Source organism: Hyla sarda, assembly GCF_029499605.1.
Source record: "Hyla sarda isolate aHylSar1 chromosome 1 unlocalized genomic scaffold, aHylSar1.hap1 SUPER_1_unloc_7, whole genome shotgun sequence".
NCBI classification, from domain to species: domain Eukaryota; kingdom Metazoa; phylum Chordata; class Amphibia; order Anura; family Hylidae; genus Hyla; species Hyla sarda.
The window spans coordinates 785,283-808,147 of NW_026607593.1; the positions used below are offsets into that span (position 1 = coordinate 785,283).

A 22,865-nucleotide genomic window follows, 5' to 3' on the forward strand; every position below is an offset into this window, starting at 1 on the left:
CTGCAGGCAGCCTCAGCATCTCAGCATTGATCAGTGTATGTAATCTATAGATTCCATGTAATAGTCTACTACAGGGACTAAAAAACTGGGAATAAGGTAAAAAGAACATTAACTTAATGTGAATAAGCCCCTCCCCTAATAAACGATTGAATCTTCCCCATTTACCAATTTTTTTAAATAAAATTATGTAAACAGGAATAGACCTAAACATATGTGTAACCGCACGGTCAATGGCGTAAACGTAAAAAAATACAACTTCATGGACCAAAAGAAAAGTCTTAAAAAGCGATCAAAGAGTCTCATCAAAATTAGTTGAAATTACAGATCACAGCGCAAAAAATGACTTTCATACATCCCCGTATACGGAATAATAAGAGAGTTATAGGGGACAAGGTAGGACAATCTGATACAGACTCATTATTGTACAAAAAGTTCGAATTTTTTTATATTTTAAAAGTATTAAAATAAAACCTATATAAATCATTTATCATTGTAATCGTTGGGACCTACAGAATAAAGAGAATTATTACCGTAATGTGCACTGCGTCCAAACAGAAGACCCCAGATGTAAAAAAAATGTCTTTTATTTTCTATTTCACCCCACAAATAAATTTTTTGGGCCCTTGTAGATTTTGCAGTAAAATGAGTGATGTCATTACAAAGTACAAATCAGGGGTGAAAAAAAACAACAACAAGAACAAGAAGCGTCATATGGGTTTGTAAAGAGGAAATTACAATCATTATGGCTATTAGAAAGCGAGGAGGAAAACATTAAAAAGAGAAATCACTGTGTCCTTAAGGGGTTAAAACGCAAAACTGTTGGGTTCTGAAGGGGTTAATAGTACAAAAAACATCTAACAGCAACATGTGACCACACACATACCTCCACCTGCAGACTGTACAGGAGCCGTGTGCTTACAGGACCTGCGATTATGTCACAGTCATGTGATCAATCGGGACTCTGCTGTCACATGACCATTCTCACAGGTCCTTAACTCACCATCCCGTCTATCCCGCACTGCTGACCTCCGCCCACTCCTGTCACATGATCCTCCCCACAGGTCCTTCAGCCACAGTCACATCTATACTGCTATACTTTGCCCCCAAATGTACTGGTCACATGATTGTGACATCATCACAGGTCCTACACCTCCTGCATGTAAGAGATACAGAGCAGGTCCTAGTGGGGCAGTCACTGCTGTTGTGTGTGGAGATCTCTCAGAGCAGCAGCCCCTGATCATGTGACTCCTCCTCCTCCATGTGACTAATCACATGACGGTGACATCTTGCAGGTCCTGTAAGCTCACGGCTCCTCTACAGATACAGGTATGTGTGTGCGGTCACCATCAGATCAGGATTATTGGGGATGTTTATTATTAACCCTTAAGGAGACGATGTACATTTACATTCTGTGCCCCATATGGGACTTTGAGGTGAGCACAGGAGCTATAAGCAGCCAGGACTCACCACTAATGACGCTCACTGCTATTAACCCTTTAGATTCCACGATCAAAGTCGATTGCAGGATCTAATATTAGTAAAATGCAGTTGTTGGGGGGCGGAGTCTAGATCAGCTGAGATGACGGCCGGAGGGCCCCTTACCATGCTCTGTGCTCAGATCGGTGCTCTAAGTATACAGACACCTCCACAGCCTGTATAAGCCGAGCACCGATAACACTGATCACTATGGCAGAGCGTTATTCAGGGTTTGTAATAGAAGCCCCTCCCCTAATAAGTTTATATCCCATTTCTGTAATAAAATAATGTAGGTGGGCGTGGCTTAGACATGGCGCTGTGCGGTTGTTTTTCTAGGGAGCGCCGTGCCGACCAGCGGTTGTTTGCCTGATTTCCTGCCTACACTGCCCCCCAGGGGATGTCTGGATGGTGAAGGTATCAGGTCACTTACCTGCCCATCCTGTCACCTGGTCAGTCTCTTTTCTCCGTGTATCAGCCACTTCTTCCATACAGGACTATGTAAGCATCAGGTTTTTTAAGTTTCTCCCGCGCCCCTATTATTACTTAAGACAGTGTTTCCAAACCAGTGTGCCTCCAGCTGTTGTAAAACTACAACTCCCAGCATGCCCTGACAGCCAAATGCTGTAACAGCTGGAGGCACCCTGCTTGGGAAACACTGACTCCGGTGGTGGCCCAGACCCTGCGTGTGTAACGGTATATGATGCTCGGCCTCTGCTGCAGGTAATAGCAGGTTCTTCCGGGGGGACATATCACAATTCACATAAAATCCTGATGCAATTGTGATGTATATTGTGCCCCCTAGTGGACACATTTCAGTATTCTTCATTGGACAATGTCATATTGATCCCTCTATTCTTCTCCCTGCTCTGATGAAGACGTTCTGAATACACCGCAGCCTCAGAGATTAGGAGAATTGAATTCACAACGTCTTCAGCAGAGCAGGGAGAGCGACCTCAGAAGACCTGGAGGACCAGAGCGCCACCACTGGACGGGAGAGGGGAGTGCGCTCTAGTCTCTTATTTTACAGCCCTCGGACAATGGATTTTGTTTTATAGAGAAATCTGAAAACTCCTATAATGTCTCCTCAGATGTTTCCCCAGATTATCTCCAGGAAATGGATTTTATTTCTCCATAGAATCTGGTGCGGTTTATCATCGTCTCCTCTTCTTCCCTTCAGGTTTCTCCAATCCAGGATCCTCTGCTGATATCTTCTATATAAGAGAATTCTCCTGGATGACCCATCAACCATGGAGAGAGACAGGAACAAGATGGCCGACAGGATCATAAACCTCACCCTACAGATACTCTTCCGGCTTACTGGAGAGGTGAGGGATTCTGGGAGTGATGTCACATGACCTCATTCTTATCTATGTAATAACAGATGGATATGACTGGAGAGGTGAGGGATTCTGGGAGTGATGTCACATGACCTCATTCTTATCTATGTAATAGCATGGATATGAGTGGAGAGGTGAGGGATTCTGGGAGTGATGTCACATGACCTCATTCTTATCTATGTAACAACAGATGGATATGACTGGAGAGGTGAGGGATTCTGGGAGTGATGTCACATGACCTCATTCTTATCTATGTAATAACAGATGGATATGACTGGAGAGGTGAGGGATCCTGGGAGTGATGTCACATGACCTCATTCTTATCTATGTAATAACAGGTGGATATGACTGGAGAGGTGAGGGATTCTGGGAGTGATGTCACATGACCTCATTCTTATCGATGTAATAACAGATGGATATGACTGGAGAGGTGAGGGATTCTGGGAATGTATGTAGTGATATTAATGTGTCTCTCCATACACAGGATTACACAGTAGTGAAGAAGTCCTCTAGTGGGCGCTGTCGGGCCTCTGTGTGTGAAGGATGGGGAAGAACCCTGAGCCCAATCCCGGGGCCCCCACCTCACTCCCTGATACATGAGGAAATGGATGAACAGAAGATCCGAGAACTCATCAAGATGATGGAGCTGCTGACTGGAGAGGTGACCCTGCTGGGACATTATACAGTAATGGAGGGGTCTGGTGATGGCTGGAGAGGTGACCCTGCTGGGATATTATACAGTAATGGAGGGGTCTGGTGATGACTGGAGAGGTGACACTGCTGGGACATTATACAGTAATGGAGGGGTCTGGTGATGACTGGAGAGGTGACACTGCTGGGAATGCTGGGACATTATACAGTAATGGAGGGGTCTGGTGATGACTGGAGAGGTGACACTGCTGGGACATTATACAGTAATGGAGGGGTCTGGTGATGACTGGAGAGGTGACACTGCTGGGACATTATACAGTAATGGAGGGGTCTGGTGATGACTGGAGAGGTGACACTGCTGGGACATTATACAGTAATGGAGGGGTCTGGTGATGACTGGAGAGGTGACACTGCTGGGACATTATACAGTAATGGAGGGGTCTGGTGATGACTGGAGAGGTGACACTGCTGGGACATTATACAGTAATGGAGGGGTCTGATGATGACTGGAGAGGTGACACTGCTGGGACATTATACAGTAATGGAGGGGTCTGGTGATGACTGGAGAGGTGACACTGCTGGGACATTATACAGTAATGGAGGGGTCTGGTGATGACTGGAGAGGTGACACTGCTGGGAATGCTGGGACATTATACAGTAATGGAGGGGTCTGGTGATGACTGGAGAGGTGACACTGCTGGGACATTATACAGTAATGGAGGGGTCTGGTGGTGACTGGAGAGGTGACACTGCTGGGACATTATACAGTAATGGAGGGGTCTGGTGATGACTGGAGAGATGACACTGCTGGGACATTATACAGTAATGGAGGGGTCTGGTGATGACTGGAGAGGTGACACTGCTGGGACATTATACAGTAATGGAGGGGTCTGGTGATGACTGGAGAGGTGACACTGCTGGGACATTATACAGTAATGGAGGGGTCTGGTGATGACTGGAGAGGTGACACTGCTGGGAATGCTGGGACATTATACAGGAATGGAGGGGTCTGGTGATGACTGGAGAGGTGACACTGCAGGATTACACAGGATTACACAGTAGTGAAGAAGTCCTCTAGTGGGCGCTGTCGGGCCTCTGTGTGTGAAGGATGGGGAAGAACCCTGAGCCCAATCCCGGGGCCCCCACCTCACTCCCTGATACATGAGGAAATGGATGAACAGAAGATCCGAGAACTCATCAAGATGATGGAGCTGCTGACTGGAGAGGTGACCCTGCTGGGACATTATACAGTAATGGAGGGGTCTGGTGATGGCTGGAGAGGTGACACTGCTGGGACATTATACAGTAATGGAGGGGTCTGGTGATGACTGGAGAGGTGACACTGCTGGGACATTATACAGTAATGGAGGGGTCTGGTGATGACTGGAGAGGTGACACTGCTGGGACATTATACAGTAATGGAGGGGTCTGATGATGACTGGAGAGGTGACACTGCTGGGACATTATACAGTAATGGAGGGGTCTGGTGATGACTGGAGAGGTGACACTGCTGGGACATTATACAGTAATGGAGGGGTCTGGTGATGACTGGAGAGGTGACACTGCTGGGAATGCTGGGACATTATACAGTAATGGAGGGGTCTGGTGATGACTGGAGAGGTGACACTGCTGGGACATTATACAGTAATGGAGGGGTCTGGTGGTGACTGGAGAGGTGACACTGCTGGGACATTATACAGTAATGGAGGGGTCTGGTGATGACTGGAGAGGTGACACTGCTGGGAATGCTGGGACATTATACAGGAATGGAGGGGTCTGGTGATGACTGGAGAGGTGACACTGCTGGGACATTATACAGTAATGGAGGGGTCTGGTGATGGCTGGAGAGGTGACACTGCTGGGACATTATACAGTAATGGAGGGGTCTGGTGATGGCTGGAGAGGTGACACTGCTGGGACATTATACAGTAATGGAGGGGTCTGGTGATGACTGGAGAGGTGACACTGCTGGGACATTATACAGTAATGGAGGGGTCTGGTGATGGCTGGAGAGGTGACACTGCTGGGACATTATACAGTAATGGAGGGGTCTGGTGATGACTGGAGAGGTGACACTGCTGGGACATTATACAGTAATGGAGGGGTCTGGTGATGACTGGAGAGGTGACACTGCTGGGACATTATACAGTAATGGAGGGGTCTGGTGATGACTGGAGAGGTGACCCTGCTGGGACATTATACAGTAATGGAGGGGTCTGGTGATGACTAGAGAGGTGACACTGCTGGGACATTATACAGTAATGGAGGGGTCTGGTGATGACTAGAGAGGTGACACTGCTGGGACATTATACAGTAATGGAGGGGTCTGGTGATGATTGGAGAGGTGACACTGCTGGGACATTATACAGTAATGGAGGGGTCTGGTGATGACTGGAGAGGTGACACTGCTGGGACATTATACAGTAATGGAGGGGTCTGGTGATGACTGGAGAGGTGACACTGCTGGGACATTATACAGTAATGGAGGGGTCTGGTGATGACTGGAGAGGTGACACTGCTGGGACATTATACAGTAATGGAGGGGTCTGGTGATGACTGGAGAGGTGACACTGCTGGGACATTATACAGTAATGGAGGGGTCTGGTGATGACTGGAGAGGTGACACTGCTGGGACATTATACAGTAATGGAGGGGTCTGGTGATGACTGGAGAGGTGACACTGCTGGGACATTATACAGTAATGGAGGGGTCTGGTGATGACTGGAGAGGTGACACTGCTGGGACATTATACAGTAATGGAGGGGTCTGGTGATGACTGGAGAGGTGACACTGCTGGGACATTATACAGTAATGGAGGGGTCTGGTGATGACTGGAGAGGTGACACTGCTGCGACATTATACAGTAATGGAGGGGTCTGGTGATGACTGGAGAGGTGACACTGCTGGGACATTATACAGTAATGGAGGGGTCTGGTGATGACTGGAGAGGTGACACTGCTGGGAATGCTGGGACATTATACAGTAATGGAGGGGTCTGGTGATGATTGGAGAGGTGACCCTGCTGGGACATTATACAGTAATGGAGGGGTCTGGTGATGACTGGAGAGGTGACACTGCTGGGAATGCTGGGACATTATACAGTAATGGAGGGGTCTGGTGATGACTGGAGAGGTGACACTGCTGGGACATTATACAGTAATGGAGGGGTCTGGTGATGACTGGAGAGGTGACACTGCTGGGACATTATACAGTAATGGAGGGGTCTGGTGATGACTGGAGAGGTAACCCTGCTGGGAATGCTGGGACATTATACAGTAATGGAGGGGTCTGGGGATGACTGGAGAGGTGACACTGCTGGGAATGCTGGGACATTATACAGTAATGGAGGGGTCTGGTGATGACTGGAGAGGTGACACTGCTGGGAATGCTGGGACATTATACAGTAATGGAGGGGTCTGGTGATGACTGGAGAGGTGACACTGCTGGGAATGCTGGGACATTATAAAGTAATGGAGGGGTCTGGTGATGACTGGAGAGGTGACACTGCTGGGACATTATATAGTAATGGAGGGGTCTGGTGATGACTGGAGAGGTGACACTGCTGGGAATGCTGGGACATTATGCAGTAATGGAGGGGTCTGGTGATGACTGGAGAGGTGACACTGCTGGGAATGCTGGGACATTATACAGTAACACCACTGGAGGGGTCGGGGTGATGACTGTATCATTGTGTGTCAGGTTCCTATAAGGTGTCAGGACGTGGCGGTCTATTTCTCCATGGAGGAGTGGGAGTATGTAGAAGGACACAAGGATCAGTACAAGGATCAGGTCATGATGGAGGATCAGCAGCCCCTCACATCACCAGGTAATAGACATGACTATATACACACGTCCTCTCATTATTTGTATGTAAAGAATTAATTCAGTCTCTGTATGTGTTCCATACAGTCAAATCCAGTAAGAAAACAGCACCAGAGAAGTGTCCCCGTCCTCTTGATGAGCAGAATATGGAGGACATTCCTTTAGGGAAAGGTCTGATCTATATTAATGCTACAGATATAAAGGAAAAAGAAGAAACAAATGTGAGCAGCGATGAGCAGTATAAGGAGAACATTCCTACAGAGAAAGATCTGATCTATATTAATGGTACATATATGAAGGAAGAAGAAGAGACAGATGAGAGCGGTGATGAGCAGTATAAGGAGGACATTCCTACAGACAATGATCTGATCTATAATAATACTACAGACATAAAGGATGAAGAAGAAGAGACAGATATGAGCGGTGATGAGCAGTATAAGGAGGATTTTCATACAGATAAACACCCAGGTGAGTAGTAACAACTTAATATAGATACACATTAATATAGAGTCACAGATTCTTCTGCTGAAGTAATTGTGTAGAATCCTTTAATCTCTGTGTCCTGTCTCTTTCCTGCTGTATATTCTTCTAATGTAAACTAATATGATACTACAGCTGGAACATGGACATATACCAATATAATAATAATATACCAATGTGTACCAGGCCGATGTCTTAAATGGGCACTGTCAGATACAATAACTTTTGATATATTATAAAGCATGCATAAACAATGGGGAAGATTTATCAAAACCTGTCCAGAGGAAATGTTGCTGAGTTGCCCATAGCAACCAATCAGATCGCTTCTTTTAGTTTAGAAAGGACCTGTGAAAAATGAAAGAGGCAATCTGATTGGTTGCTATGGGCAACTTAGCAATTTTCTACTGGACAGGTTTTGATAAATCTCCCCCAATATATTTTGCAATTGCTTTCATCAGAACATTTTCAGTATTTCATACTGAAAAAGCCATTAAAAAAAACTGTCCACTAGGGGTCCCCCTGCCTCCTGGGACACATACCAGTCCTGCAGTGTCCAGTGGTCATCGACATGTCATGGACACCATGAGTAATACACAGGGCTGCAGGCAGGTCCAGGGCCCTCTGTGAGTCAGAGCAGAGGGAAGGGGAGGAGTCATCACAGTGAGGAGAAGAGAGGGACACGCCCCCCGCCTCTGCGTGGACAGAAACCTCACCGAGCAATGATGGCAAGTAAATAAAGGTAATTCTGAGAGAAATATAGGTAAATATACATAGACACATAACAATGAGATGTACATGATCAGAATGAGGTACTGAGCAACATATAACAGTTTTGTTTGTTTTTTTGGTGGTGGTGGGGGGGGGGGGGGGTGTATCTGACAGGTACACTTTAATCATATCTTGTCCGTACTGACAAGTGAAAAGTATTGACCCAAATTTGGGTCTTAGGAAACATTAGACTCTTATCAAGTTACTGTGTGCTAACAGAATACACAACATGGAGACATATACCAGATAACACAATACACAACATGGAGACATATATACCAGATAACACAATACACAACATGGAGATATATACCAGATAACACAATACACAACATGGAGACATATATCAGATAACACAATACACAACATGGAGACATATATCAGATAACACAATACACAACATGGAGACATATATACCAGATAACACAATACACAACATGGAGATATATACCAGATAACACAATACACAACATGGATACATATATACCAGATAACACAATACACAACATGGATACATATATACCAGATAACACAATACACAACATGGATACATATATACCAGATAACACAATACAACATGGAGACATATACCAGATAACACAATACACAACATGGAGACATATACCAGATAACACAATACACAACATGGAGACATATACCAGATAACACAATACACAACATGGAGACATATACCAGATAACACAGTACACAACATGGAGACATATACCAGATAACACAATACACAACATGGAGATATATACCAGATAACACAATACACAACATGGAGACATTTACCAGATAACACAATACACAACATGGAGATATATACCAGATAACACAATACACAACATGGAGACATTTACCAGATAACACAATACACAACATGGAGACATATACCAGATAACACAATACACAACATGGAGACATATACCAGATAACACAGTACACAACATGGAGACATATACCAGATAACACAATACACAACATGGAGATATATACCAGATAACACAATACACAACATGGAGACATTTACCAGATAACACAATACACAACATGGAGACATTTACCAGATAACACAATACACAACATGGAGACATATATACCAGATAACAGAATACACAACATGGAGACATATACCAGATAACAGAATACACAACATGGAGACATATACCAGATAACACAATACACAACATGGAGACATATATCAGATAACACAATACACAACATGGAGACATATACCAGATAACACAATACACAACATGGAGACATATACCAGATAACACAATACACAACATGGAGATATATACCAGATAACACAGTACACAACATGGAGACATATCCCAGATAATACAATACACAACATGGAGACATATACCAGATAACACAATACACAACATGGAGACATATACCAGATAACACAATACACAACATGGAAACATATACCAGATAACACAATACACAACATGGAGACATAAACCAGATAACACAATACACAACATGGAGACATATATACCAGATAACACAATACACAACATGGAGACATATACCAGATAACACAATACACAACATGGAGACATATACCAGATAACACAATACACAACATGGAGACACCTCAGCTGTTATTAACGAGCAGCACCGCGTTTTCCTGGCTACCGTCTAATTAACCAGACTCTTCCCTGCTGGGTCCTGGCTATTTAATCTGCTTCAGTTCTGCAAGGCTCTACCCCTGTGTATTCTCTGATCTCCATGCATGCTCCTTTTGTTCCTTATTGTGATGACCTGTGTATGACCCTGGACTGTCCCACATCCACTCTTGTTCTTGATCCTGGTCCTGACTTCTGACTACACTTCTTTCCTTTCTTCTGACTTGGGCTTTTCCTTAGAACCTACTTTGGCTCCTGATCCCTTTCTGTGTATCCGACCAGGTCCCTGGATTCTTCTGTTTTTTATTTTTGTATTTTCCATTATTATAATAAAGGTGATTTGTTCTGCACTATCATCTCCATCTGGTTTTGTGGTTCCTGACATTACACGAGGGCAATGAATCCGGATGATGCAGACAATCCTCCAGCACCAAACATTTTCACTATAACGGATCTGTATTCTAGCAGCAGAAGTGTGCTGGGATAAGGAAGCACTGGTGGACACGTTCTCTTGTGGACTTTCCAATATTATACAAGATGAGATTGTGGTCAGAGATCTCAAGGAGCTTTTGTCTTTCACCGTCTTAATTGACAGTAGGTTCAGAACCACTTGTGGAGGCCTCCTGTCAGATCGTCACCTCAGTATTCATGCCCTCCCATGCCTCCCTCACCTCTCATGCCTCCCTCACCCTCCATGCCTCCTGGTTCTAAAACGTTTGAAGGGATCGAACCAATGCAACTCAGGACCACCCCCTTCCGGCAGTGGAGAGGGATTATAGTAGGAGGGAGGGTATGTGTCTTTATTGTGGCAAATTGGGCCCTTTGCTCGGATCATGCCAAACCTAGTCAGGAAACACTTGCACCTGAGATCCTGGCAGGGACAGATCTTGGGTGGGCAGAGCGGCGGGAATACAACGAAAATAAAAGAAGGTCATAACATATTTACAGCAAAACCTCGGCTGATATTAATGATAGCTCCTTATTTCCCTGGCTACCTGCAATCAACCAGCCCCTTCCCTGCTGGGTCCTGGCTATTTAAGTGCAACAGAGACCACGTAAGGGCAGAGGCAGTCTGATCTCAAAGCGCGTTTCTGTTGTTCCTGATTGTAATTACCATGTATGACTATGGTCTGGCTGACATCCACTCTGGTTGATTCTTTGCGTCAGCACAATTACTACTATACCCAATTTACATAGTGTTTTATTTTTTGTTTGTTTTTTAATGACTTACTCTGAACTACAGGATAGCATCATCACATATCATATTCTGAAATTTAACCCCTTCCCGCAAATGGACGTATATTTACATCCACTGCGGACCCCGCTGTATGAAGCTATCAGCAACCTGGCCCATGGCTAATGCCAGACATTATGGGGAGATTTATAAAAACCTGTATAGAGGAAGAGCAGTGCAGTTGCCCCTAGCAACCAATCAGATCGCTTCTTTCATTTTTTTTTTTTAAAGAGGCCTGTGAGAAATGAAAGAAGCAATCTGATTGGTTGCTAGGGGCAACTGCACCGCTCTTTGTCTGCACAGGTTTTCATAAATCTCCCTGTATGTCTGGTAATAACTCTTTAGAAGTTGATCGCTGCGTCTGAAATCGGTAAATCCTATTCCCGGCTAGCTCAGTGGGTTGATCACGGCTGCCTCGGCGGATCCACGGCATCCCAGTCAGCTGAGAGGATGGCAGGAGGTCTCTTACCTTCCTCCCTGCTGTCCGATTGGTGCTCCAACCTTGCAGTCAGCTATGCCAGGCTGAAGCAATGGAGCACCGATAACACTGATCATTGTTCTCCTATGGAGAAGCACTGATCAGTGTATGCAATCTAAAGATTACATGTTTTTTGTGAAGCGATCACTGGGAGCCGATCCATTATCATGTCAGCCAGAAGCCTTTGTCACTGCTGGGACTATGCTATTGATACAACCTGTCTATGGTCGGTAGAGATGAGTGAACTTACAGTAAATTCGATTTGTCACTAACTTCTTGGCGCGGCAGTTGATGACTTTTCCTGCATAAATTAGTTCAGCTTTCAGGTGCTCCCGTGGGCTGGAAAAGGTGGATACAGTCCTAGGAGACTCTTTCCTAGGATTGTATCCACCTTTTCCAGCCCACCGGAGCACCGGAAAGCTGAACTAATTTATGCAGGAAAAGTCAGCAACCGCCGAGCCGAGAAGTTCGTGACAAATCGAATTTACTGTAAGTTTGCTCATCTCTAATGGTCGGCTCTAATAGGTCAGTTCAGTACTTATGTGCTGCATTAATTTAATCGAATGACTACACCAATAATTTATTTATTTATTTTGTAAAATTTTAAAACTTTTTGTTATTGTTATAAAAAAGCAGTAAAGCATAAAGAAAACTATGCAAATTAGATATCGTTGTGATTGCATTGACCTGAAAAATAATTTTACCACACACTGAATGAAAGATGTCATAACAACGAAAGATCGGTCCCGCAAAAATAAAAAGCCCTCAAACGGCTCTTAGGAGAGGAGAAAAATGAAAACGCAAAAGCTTAAATTATCTGGGTTGTTAAGGGGTTAATACTCAAAAATAAAATCTGTGTTATTCTCTGCAGATTCTTGTACCAGGAGATCAGAGGAGAATCTTATATCTTCAGATTATAAAGCAGATGATGATATCACACAAGATACATATGAAGAACATTCCATTATCCCAGATACACCCTCAGCCCTTCACAACCAAGATCTGTCATCTCATCCTTATATACAGGTCCTGTCTTCTCAGTCATCACAGGATGTTCAGCAAAAGGAAGGTTACAGAAGGGGTGTTGGACATCAACGAGCTCATACAGGAAAGAAACCATATTCATGCTCAGAATGTGGGAAATGTTTTACTTTTAAATCACGTCTTGTTACACATCAAAGAACTCACACAGGAGAGAGGCAATTTTCATGTTCAGAATGTGGGAAATGTTTTACTTTTCAATCAAGTCTTGTTAATCATCAAAGAACTCATACAGGAGAGAAGCCATTTCCATGTTCAGAATGTGGAAAATGTTTTGCTCAGAAATCAGATCTTGTTAAACATCAAAGAATTCACACAGGGAAGAAGCCATTTTCATGTTCAAAATGTGGGAAATGTTTTACTCAGAAACAACATCTTGTTGGACATCAAATAACTCACACAGGAGAGAAGCCATTTTCATGTTCAAAATGTGGGAAATGTTTTACTTATAAATCAAGTCTTGTTAAACATCAAAGAACTCACACAGGGGAGAAGCCATTTTTATGCTCAGAATGTGGGAAATGTTTTACTAAGAAATCAATTCTTGTTCAACATGAAAGAACTCACACAGGAGAGAAGCTGTTCTCATGCTCAGAATGTGGGAAATGGTTTACTAATAAATCACATCTTGCTGTACATCAAAGAACTCACACAGGGGAGAAACCATTTTCATGTTCAGAATGTAGAAAGTGTTTTACTGACCAATCAAGTCTTGTTAAACATCAAAGAACTCACACCGGGGAGAAGCCATTTTCATGTTTAGAATGTGGTAAATGTTTTACTGACAAATCAAGTCTTGCTAAACATCAAAGAACTCACACAGGGGAGAAGCCATTCTCATGCTCAGAATGTGGGAAATGTTTTACCCAGAAATCAAGTCTTGTTAAACATCAAAGAACTCACACAGGGGAGAAGCCAATTCAGAGCAGTAAATGATGCAGATAACACATCTATATATTCACCATGTACATAGGATATCTGACATTTATACATATATCATATACTGCATCTCCAAACTTGTTCCCAATTGTTAATAAAAGTTTTCTTTCTTATATGATTTATTATTCTTATATCCATCTCCGCACACTGGACTTATAATAAATGTAATATTGTCCCTGAGGTTGTATATAGGGAATGTAACGCGTCAGTGTTGTCCCCGCCCCCTTCTCATTATGATTATAGAGACTTTAATTCAAGGCATCAGACAGGATCCGCGCGTCTCCCTTGAAGATCGTCTCTTCTGAACATAAGACGCTGCAGATACTTTTATTTATCACAAACCCTAGACCAGCGTTTCCCGTCTTGACGTCTATTTTCGGTCTCAGATCTTAAAATCCATTTTTCTATATCAGAATGTCAGGCCCAAGGCCTGATTATGGAAACATACATGTGTTTTATAATTGTATCTGTGTATAGTGTATAAACTAAGACCTGGGGGTGAGGGTCATTCACACTATGTTTGTTTGTGTATTGCAGTCAATTGGGGTCTGTCTGCTGTGTCTTCTTTTGAAGTAAAAGGCCCTTTGAAGCAGCAGGATGTAAGGGGTCTCTGGTCCCATATATGAGATAAGAGATGCCCGATGGATAAGACACTTGCATCACATGTGGAAGTTCGGCAAGCTGCTCAGCCGATGTCCCCATATTGTGTCACATCCATGTATCAGGTGATTAATCAAAATACGGTAACATAATACATATATAATCTCTGTTCTTGACAAGAATATTAACCTTACAAACATATGTACGAAAGAAGAAGATCACATAGCTTAATAAATATATGATAAATCATTGCGGAAATTCAGACCTGTTGGAGAACGAGTCTCCAAATATAAGATCCAAAAAGCTTCTCACAAGAATACTTGTTACTCCGGTCTCTGCCTCTAGGTGGAGGACGCACCCTTTCTATCCCGGAAATACTAAGGCTGGATGTATCACCTGCATGGACTTCTATAGAGTGCCTGATAAGTCCCCAAAGAGACCTATGTACTGTCTAGACCTATATATGGGGCATATTTACATGTTCTAAGAACCTAACTCTGAGCTTCCTGGATGAACATCCCACGTATTGTATATTACACATTTGGCTCGTGGCCAAGTACACAACATGTGAGGATTGACAGTAATGAAACTTTTTATCTTATATTCTGCCCGTTTTGCTGGATCATAAAGATGTCTTATTCAGCATATATTTACACAGACCGCACCTCGTCCACATTTATAATTGTCCTTACATGTGCGCCAATTATTCTGGTCACTGTTTGTAAAATAATTGCTGGGTGACAACTTATTTTGTAAAGACTTTGCTTTTCGTGGTCTAATTCTTACACCTTGTTGTAATATTTTAGATACCGTCTCATCACCTTTTAGTACTGGTAAATGTTCCAGAATTATTTGTCATATGTGACTGAACTGTAGAGAATACGGTGTTGTTGGAATATTATTCGTTTCAGAAAAGGTGATACATCCAGCCTTAGTATCTCAGGATAGAAGGGGTGTGTCCTCCACCTAGAGGCGGAGACTGGAGTAAATAAGTATTTGCTGTAGCCCGTTTCCCCTGGGGCGGAGCATGTGACGGGTGCCCACTGTCTCCGTTTTTATTATTTTTTTGCCGTGGCAGTGGAGCCTCTGGCGCTGCTCATCCGGCGGGATATGTACTATTCGGGAATGTCTATAGGGGGTGATTAGGAACATATAGGTCTTTATGCAGGTGATATGGTGTTGTTTATGTCTCGCCCAGAAGAGATGCTCCCTTATGCTATTCAGTTACTTGATAGATTTGGTACGTTTTCTGGCCTTCTGCCCTGTATTCTGCCTTTACTGCCCTATATTCGAGAAAAGTTTCGCCTCATCGATCAATCATCAATCGCGGTGATGCCTGGCATTAACCCATTAGATGCCGCAATCAAAGTTGTAAACAAAAAGAAAAGTAAATAAACAAACATATGTGATATCGCCGCGTGGATAAATGTCAAACTAGAAAAATATGAGGTTAATTAAACTGCACGGTCAATGGTGTGTACGTAAAAAATACCAAAGTCCAAAATTGTGTATTTTTGGTCATTTTGTATACCCTAAAACAATTTATAAAAAGTGATCAAAAAGTCCCATAAAAAATCTTGGTACCGATAGAAACTACAGACCAGGGTGCAAATACTGAGCTCTCATACATCCCCGTATACAGAAAATTAAAAAAGTTATGGGGGTCAGAATATGACAATTTTAAACATACTAATTTTGGTGCATTTAGTTATAATTTTTTTAAGAAGTAAAATAAAATAAAACCTATATAAATTGTGTATTTTTGTGACTGTATGGACCTACAAAATAAACATAAGGTGTCATTTTTACAGAACAGTGCACTGCGTAGAAAGGGAAGCTGCTAAAAATTACAAAATGGCATATTTTTTTTCAATTTTGTCCCACAAATAATTTTTTTTAGGTTTCACCACAGATTTTGTGGTGAAATGATTGATGTCATTACAAAGTAAAATTGCTAACGCATAAAACAAGCCTTATATAGGTCTGTAGGTGGAAAACTGAAAGCGTTATGATTTTTAGAAGGAGAGGAAAAAACAAAAGTGCAAAAATGGAAAAAAAAAAAAGTCCTGAAGGGGTTAAACATCTTTGTCAGTAAGATCCTATCCTCTTGCTGCTCAGCATCTGCCCCTGTCTGGGCTTTTACTTCCCACCTCGGTTGGCAGCATCGGCGCCTCCATCATCTCCTTAGACGAGAATAAAAGGTGCGCTCCTGGTGTAGTAACGTTCCGGTAAACCCTGGCAGGTAGGTGGTAGAAGGCATACCGGAAGATGTTGTGCTGAGGACACAACACCAGCACTGGCACGTAGACTCCTAATTGGAATCCAAGATGGCCGTCAGCAGCCGTGGCATCCTCTCCAGGTCTGGCAGGATCCTCGGTGGGATGAATGTACTTGAAGAGGATCACACACGATCCACAGTGGTAAAATGGAGGATACCCGCTGGTGCTAGTACTGAGACTAGTTATGGAAGAAGAATCTGACCATAGATCCTAATAACAGAACGGTGTCGTTTATTCCATACAAGCAACATTAAAGGAGTACTCCACTGCCGCAGCGTTCAGAGCATTTTGTTCCGAACGCTGGGTGCGGGGGTCGTGACATCACACCACGCCCCCTCAATGCAAGTCTATGGGAGGGGGCGTGATGGCCATCACGCCCCCTCCCATAGACTTGCATTGAGGGGGCGTGACATCACAACCCCTACAGCCCGCACTCAGCGTTCTAAACGAATGACAGGTGCTGCACAGAGATCACGGGGGTCCCAGCTGCGGGATCAGACATCTTATTCTCCTATCCTTTCGATAAAGGATAAGATGTCTAGAGGCAGAGTACCCCTTTAAGTTTCTAACCCGAACCGGCTTCTTCATCAGGCAAATAGATATGAGTACTCACAGTTACATCCTGATTATAAGCGGTGAACGAATCCCTACCGGGTCACGAGTCACCTGACCGGAGGTGAAATTACCTTAAAAATCTATAGAATTGATATCCTCATAAAAATATAAACAATATATATCAAAAACCTTTCCATTATGTCAGAAGGATTTACAAGATATGAAAAATAGCCAAAAAATGGAGACGGATGCCTCTGGAAACAGCTGGAGGCACCCCACGTTCATATACAAAGGGTAATGCGGACTTAAAACTATAATCTAGACATAATGGAGGAACACGCCGGTCTTACATCCAAATGGAGAAGGTAAGTTTTATGGCCTCGCATGGTGGACGATCAATACCATTGAAGGCATGAATGCTTTCACAATATAGCGTGATGTTGACCGCCTTGTTTATAAAGTTACAAAAATATACAAAAAAATATTTTAAAAGTATATACAAAAATGAATAGTATACAGTGGTCCCTCAAGTTACAATATTAATTGGTTCCAGGATGACCATTGTATGTTGAAATCATTGTATGTTGAGACCATAATTCTATGGAAACCTGGTAATTGGTTCTGAAGCCACCAAAATGTCATCCAAAAATAGGAAAAAGTGATGATTAAGGAAAATTTGTAGATAACTAATGTAGATAAAGCAAATCCTTCCATATAAAAGTAATAGAGATCTGCTGGGAGCTGTAAATCACTGTCTATGTAGAGGACAGGAGCTTCTTCAGGGTCCTGTACAGTACACACAGTGTCCTAAAAAAGTAACATGGAGCCGCCCCCACCTGGTGTCCAAAGGAGCAGCTAACCCTGGCACAGGTAAAGAGTACAGAACATGTAATACCTCACTGTATTGTAGGGGGCGCTACCAGACACCAGTCAGTGCATACACTTGAGTAATACAGGGGTTTTACCAGTGATTGTCCATTCTGATTGGTCAGATCTTCCAGTTATCCAGATCTGGACTGTCTGTACATTGTGTATGTTGAGTCTGGTTTCAAGTTACTATGGTCCAGAAAAGACCATTGTATGTTGAAACTATTGTATGTTGAGACCACTGTAAGTTGAGGGATCACTGTATTTATAAACAGGTAAAGTGTATAGGCAGCTTCCTGCAGGTAAGTCCCCTCCACAGCACGGCAGGTGTATGGCGGCATCAAAGTCCATATGAGAAGGAAAAATAACCAGCGTGGACAATGCAGAGTCCTGTTTATTGGAGAAAAGTTACAAGACACAAGAAGGTGAACACCATGATGCGTTTCAGGCATCGCTGAAACGTTTACACTTAATTGCTGCTGCCTTGCACGCCCTGCTTACGTAAGCAGGGCGTGCAAGACATCAGCAATTGAGCAGCTTGGCCCCACCCCTCTGACACTTGGCTGAGAAGTAAAAAAGCAAGTTTATAAGTCTGGCAATCACCATCAGCTCCAGAAAAGCAGCGCAATATCAAGCTTCCAACTTCCTCCTTGTCTTTGATTTCTAACTTAGATCCTGACTGCGATGTCCATCTTACCTTATTATCCTAATCACTATATATGGCTTTAGGAGTCTCGCTGCTCGGAGCTCCTGGTCGTGTAGTATATAATGCTCGGCCTAGATGTAAATGACCTGTGGTATAGTCAGAGGCATTAATCCCACTTCTATTGTTATCTGATATACAAACTAATAGAAATGCAGCTCTAAAGAATAGGGTGCCCGAAATAATTAGCTGCATAACCATGGCCGTGAAGAAGTAGGGGACCTGGGTTGTTTTAAAGGGGAACATTAAGTTCTGAACTCTGGGTGCCTACTGTGGGGATCATGATGTCACGGCCACTCCCCTCTTGATGTCACGCCCGTGCCCCCTCAATACAAGTCTATGGGAGGGGGCGTGGCATGACATCAGGAGAATTCTCGTTGGCATGCAATTGCATTTTTAACGAATAGGCGCGATAAAGATCAGTTAATACTTCTTTTTCTAGCTGTTTAATAACAATACTTTGTGAGTACATATCTGCTTTCATTTTATATATGCTGTAATTTGTATGTGAATTAATCATACCGCCTGTTTTGCGGTCTTTTTAGTGTATAAATATGAATCTGTGATAGACTGACCAATCACTGGGCCGGATGAAGAGGGGGTCCCACCCATTGAAACGCGTAGTCCAAACGCTCTTGTCAAATAAATTTTAATTAGTTTTTTTATTACCTGATGGTCTGACTCTATTCCTCCTGATTTTATCCCTCTTCTGGGGATTACGGGCGAAGCGCTGATTGGAGCATTGTTTCAGTCCACTGATGTGGATTCCACCTCCATGACATCACGAGGGGCGTGGCCGTGACATCACAACCTCCGCCGCCACACCCAGCTTTGGGAAATAAATGTTCTGAATGCTGGGGCAGTGGAGTACCCCTTTAATCTGTTCTACATCCATACAGACAGACAGCCTCCGGTATCAAGTAAGATGTAAGCGGTGATTGGCGGTCCTGGCTTTTGGACCTTCTTCCTGATTGGTTGAGGAATATCTTCTCCTGGTTGAAGGGACTCATAGCTATAGTGATGGGACTGATTGTATTTATACTCGTAGGTTACTGTACTATAATAAATCTGCTGCTGGGGGCTCCGCAGAGATACTAAATCAACAAGCTATCGATTAAATAAGCCGAACATCAGAAACAATGAACATTACTATGAATGGACGGCACCAGATGAGGAGATCCCAAATTCAAAACTTATTTTCCCTAAGAGAAGGACATTGTCATCACTAACTTGGGGAATAGTGGTTTTCCTGCTCACCGGTTCAGTTTGTTAGAAGTTATACTGTGGGAATTTACCTAAAGTGAGAACATTAAAGGGACACTCCGCTGCTAGACTTCTTATCCCCTATCCAAAGGATAGGAGATAAGATGTCTGATCATGGGGGTCCAGCTGCTGGGGCTCTCTGCAATCTCCCACAGCACCGGGTGTTCTAAACAAACTCTGGGTTTCTGCAGAAGTGGTCATGATGTCACGCCACGCCCCCTCCATTCATGTATATGGGAGGGGGCATGTCAGTTGACATGCCCCCTCCCATAGACATGAATGGAAGTGGCGTCGCGTGATGTCACGAGGGACATAGCCGTGATGTCACGATCATGACCTCTGACAAAATGTTCATAATGCTGGAGCACCGGAGTACCCCTTTAATGGGGAACTGGGAGGAGCATGACCTATGGATGGAAATGTGAGAGAATATGTGTTATCCAGTTATGTTGTTCCAGGCACCACGAGCGTTAAATGACCAATTGACGTCTAACAAGTCCTTTCCTTGAACGGAGAGCGCACAGCTGGCTTCAGCCCCTCAGAGAGCTGGGAACCAACCATAGAGTCACCTGGTTAATTCTTCTCCGCACTTCATCCGAATACAACTTGTTCTTCCCTCTATAACCTAAGGAAGGACCCTGTGTAGAGTAGGAGACCCCACTAATCTAACACCTATAGGATCAGAATGTCCTAGAAGCCTTTATTGCATTTATCATTGTAAGTGAAGAATTTTTCTGCACCTTTTTTTGTGTGCTGTAATGTGTAGGAGCACCACATTTATTAAATGGTTGTAGAACATTTCATACAGTTTGTGCAGGTCACATTTTCTGAAATTTCTCTCTTCACATATACCAAAAAGCTAAGCTAAGTCTGGGCTGGTGTCGTTTTAGAGACTTTTCAGTGGTTTTACACCTTTTCACAAAAAGGTGCAGTTCATAAAACCCGTCCATATCATGTGTATTGCCAAAATCAGTGGATTGCAACTCAAAATCAGCAGAAATGTGTAAACCAAAAGGTGCAAAAAAGGTGCAAATATACCCTGCTTGCGCCTTTTTGGCACCTTTTCTAGACACAAAAAACAGTCTAAAGACAATGATAAATGTCGGCCATCATCATCTGACCCCTATAAAACTTTTTTATTTTTCCGCTTACGGGCAGTTTGATGGCTCATTTTTTGCGGTTTGATCTGAAGTTTTTATCGGTACCATTTTTGTTGTGATGGGACTTTTTGATCACTTTTTATACATTTTAGGGTACACAAAATGACCAAAAATTCACAATTTTGGACTTTGGAATTTTTTTACGTATACGCCATTGACTGTGCGATTTAATTAAACAGGTACTCCACACCCCTAGACATCTCATCCCCTATCCAAAGGATAGGGGATAAGATGTCAGATCGCAGGGGTCTTGCTGCTGGGGACCCCTGGAATCTCGGCTGCAGCACCCATCTGTATGGCTTCCAGCAACGCTGGAGGCTTCGGATCCCGACCACATTGGCAAAAGAGTGTGATCAAAGAAAAATAGTTATATCAGCTCACCCATAAATCCACATAGACAGGTGACGTTCCTCACAGTACATCTCAGGTTTGAAGCTCCGGTCTGTGCACTGAAGGCGCGTCTCCAGGTGAGATCATCAGAAAAAGGGAAGGTGAAAAAGTCCGGCTCCCATATGAGTAAAGAATTGTAGTACTTTATTGATCCATGATTAAAATCCAAAACACAAAAATGGGTTAAAAGTACATATGCACAGAAGGAAACACCTCCGACGCGTTTCGACTTAACAAGTCTTAGTCATGGTGATAACTATTATGAACACCACTCAGAGGGGAGGTGACTGTTCAGGTGAGAACATACTTTGAAAATCAGAAAAGATATACTCTAACTAAATAAAGAGAAAAAATAAATGTGCAAAATATATATATAAATATCAATATACAAACTATATAGATTATACTCAATATATAGCTAAGATCATGTCTATAATTTAGACCAGCTGGGAAGCGTGTATCAAGATATAAAATCCAAAACGCTTCCCATCTGAATAGTGTTCTATTCCAGTCACCCCCTCTCCGGGGTGGACGCACCCTTTCCAAACCAGTAAGCTATATTTCAGGGATAATACCTGCATGCTTTTCAAGAAGATGTTTAGAGAACCCTGACATAGATCGATTACCAACTCTTTGGATATCAGGTACATTAAAACATATGGCATAAAAAGTTTCATTAATTGCCAGACTCACCACGTAATATACAGCTTGGTGTGCAAAACATGCAGTTTACAGTACATTGGATGTACTAGTCGTAAATTAAAAATCTGTATCCAAAAACATCTTAATGTACCTGATATCCAAAGAGTTGGTAATCGATCTATGTCAGGGTTCTCTAAACATCTTCTTGAAAAGCATGCAGGTATTATCCCTGAAATTGAGCTTACTGGTTTGGAAAGGGTGCGTCCACCCCAGAGAGGGGGTGACTGGAATAGAACACTATTCAGATGGGAAGCGTTTTGGATTTTATGCCTTGATACACGCTTCCCAGCTGGTCTAAATTATAGACATGATCTTAGCTATATATATTGAGTATAATCTATATAGTTTGTATATTGATATTTATTTATATATATATTTTGCACATTTATTTTTTCTCTTTATTTAGTTAGAGTATATCTCTTCTGATTTGCAAAGTATGTTCTCACCTGAACAGTCACCTCCCCTCTGAGTGGTGCT

At 43.0% G+C, this 22,865-nt stretch overlaps 1 protein-coding gene across 3 annotated transcripts; it reads left to right on the forward strand.

Moving 5' to 3' along the window:
* The first annotated feature begins 1,142 nt into the window (after positions 1-1,142).
* Positions 1,143-14,400, forward strand: LOC130298260 (oocyte zinc finger protein XlCOF22-like). Of its 3 annotated transcripts, XM_056551190.1 has the most exons (5): positions 1,143-1,326; positions 2,654-2,801; positions 7,164-7,290; positions 7,374-7,754; positions 12,761-14,400. In XM_056551190.1, exons 2-5 carry the CDS (start codon positions 2,724-2,726, stop codon positions 13,864-13,866), a joined length of 1,692 nt encoding a protein of 563 aa, XP_056407165.1. In that variant the 5' UTR covers positions 1,143-1,326; positions 2,654-2,723; the 3' UTR covers positions 13,867-14,400. The 3 variants fall into 3 exon arrangements, with proteins under 3 accessions (XP_056407165.1, XP_056407166.1, XP_056407167.1); XM_056551191.1 differs by lacking the exon at positions 1,143-1,326 and having other exon boundaries at positions 2,629-2,801; XM_056551192.1 differs by lacking the exons at positions 1,143-1,326; positions 2,654-2,801 and adding an exon at positions 4,505-4,690.
* The last annotated feature ends 8,465 nt before the right edge of the window (positions 14,401-22,865 follow it).

What these genes read in the sequence shown, in the direction of transcription:
- LOC130298260 (XM_056551190.1), top strand. Translation starts at nt 2,724, where the DNA reads ATGGAGAGAGACAGGAACAAGATGGCCGACAGGATCATAAACCTCACC. An exon ending in TCTTCCGGCTTACTGGAGAG is followed by an intron (nt 2,802 to 7,163) that starts GTGAGGGATTCT and finishes ATTGTGTGTCAG; the next exon opens with GTTCCTATAAGGTGTCAGGA. An exon ending in TCATACAGATAAACACCCAG is followed by an intron (nt 7,755 to 12,760) that starts GTGAGTAGTAAC and finishes TATTCTCTGCAG; the next exon opens with ATTCTTGTACCAGGAGATCA.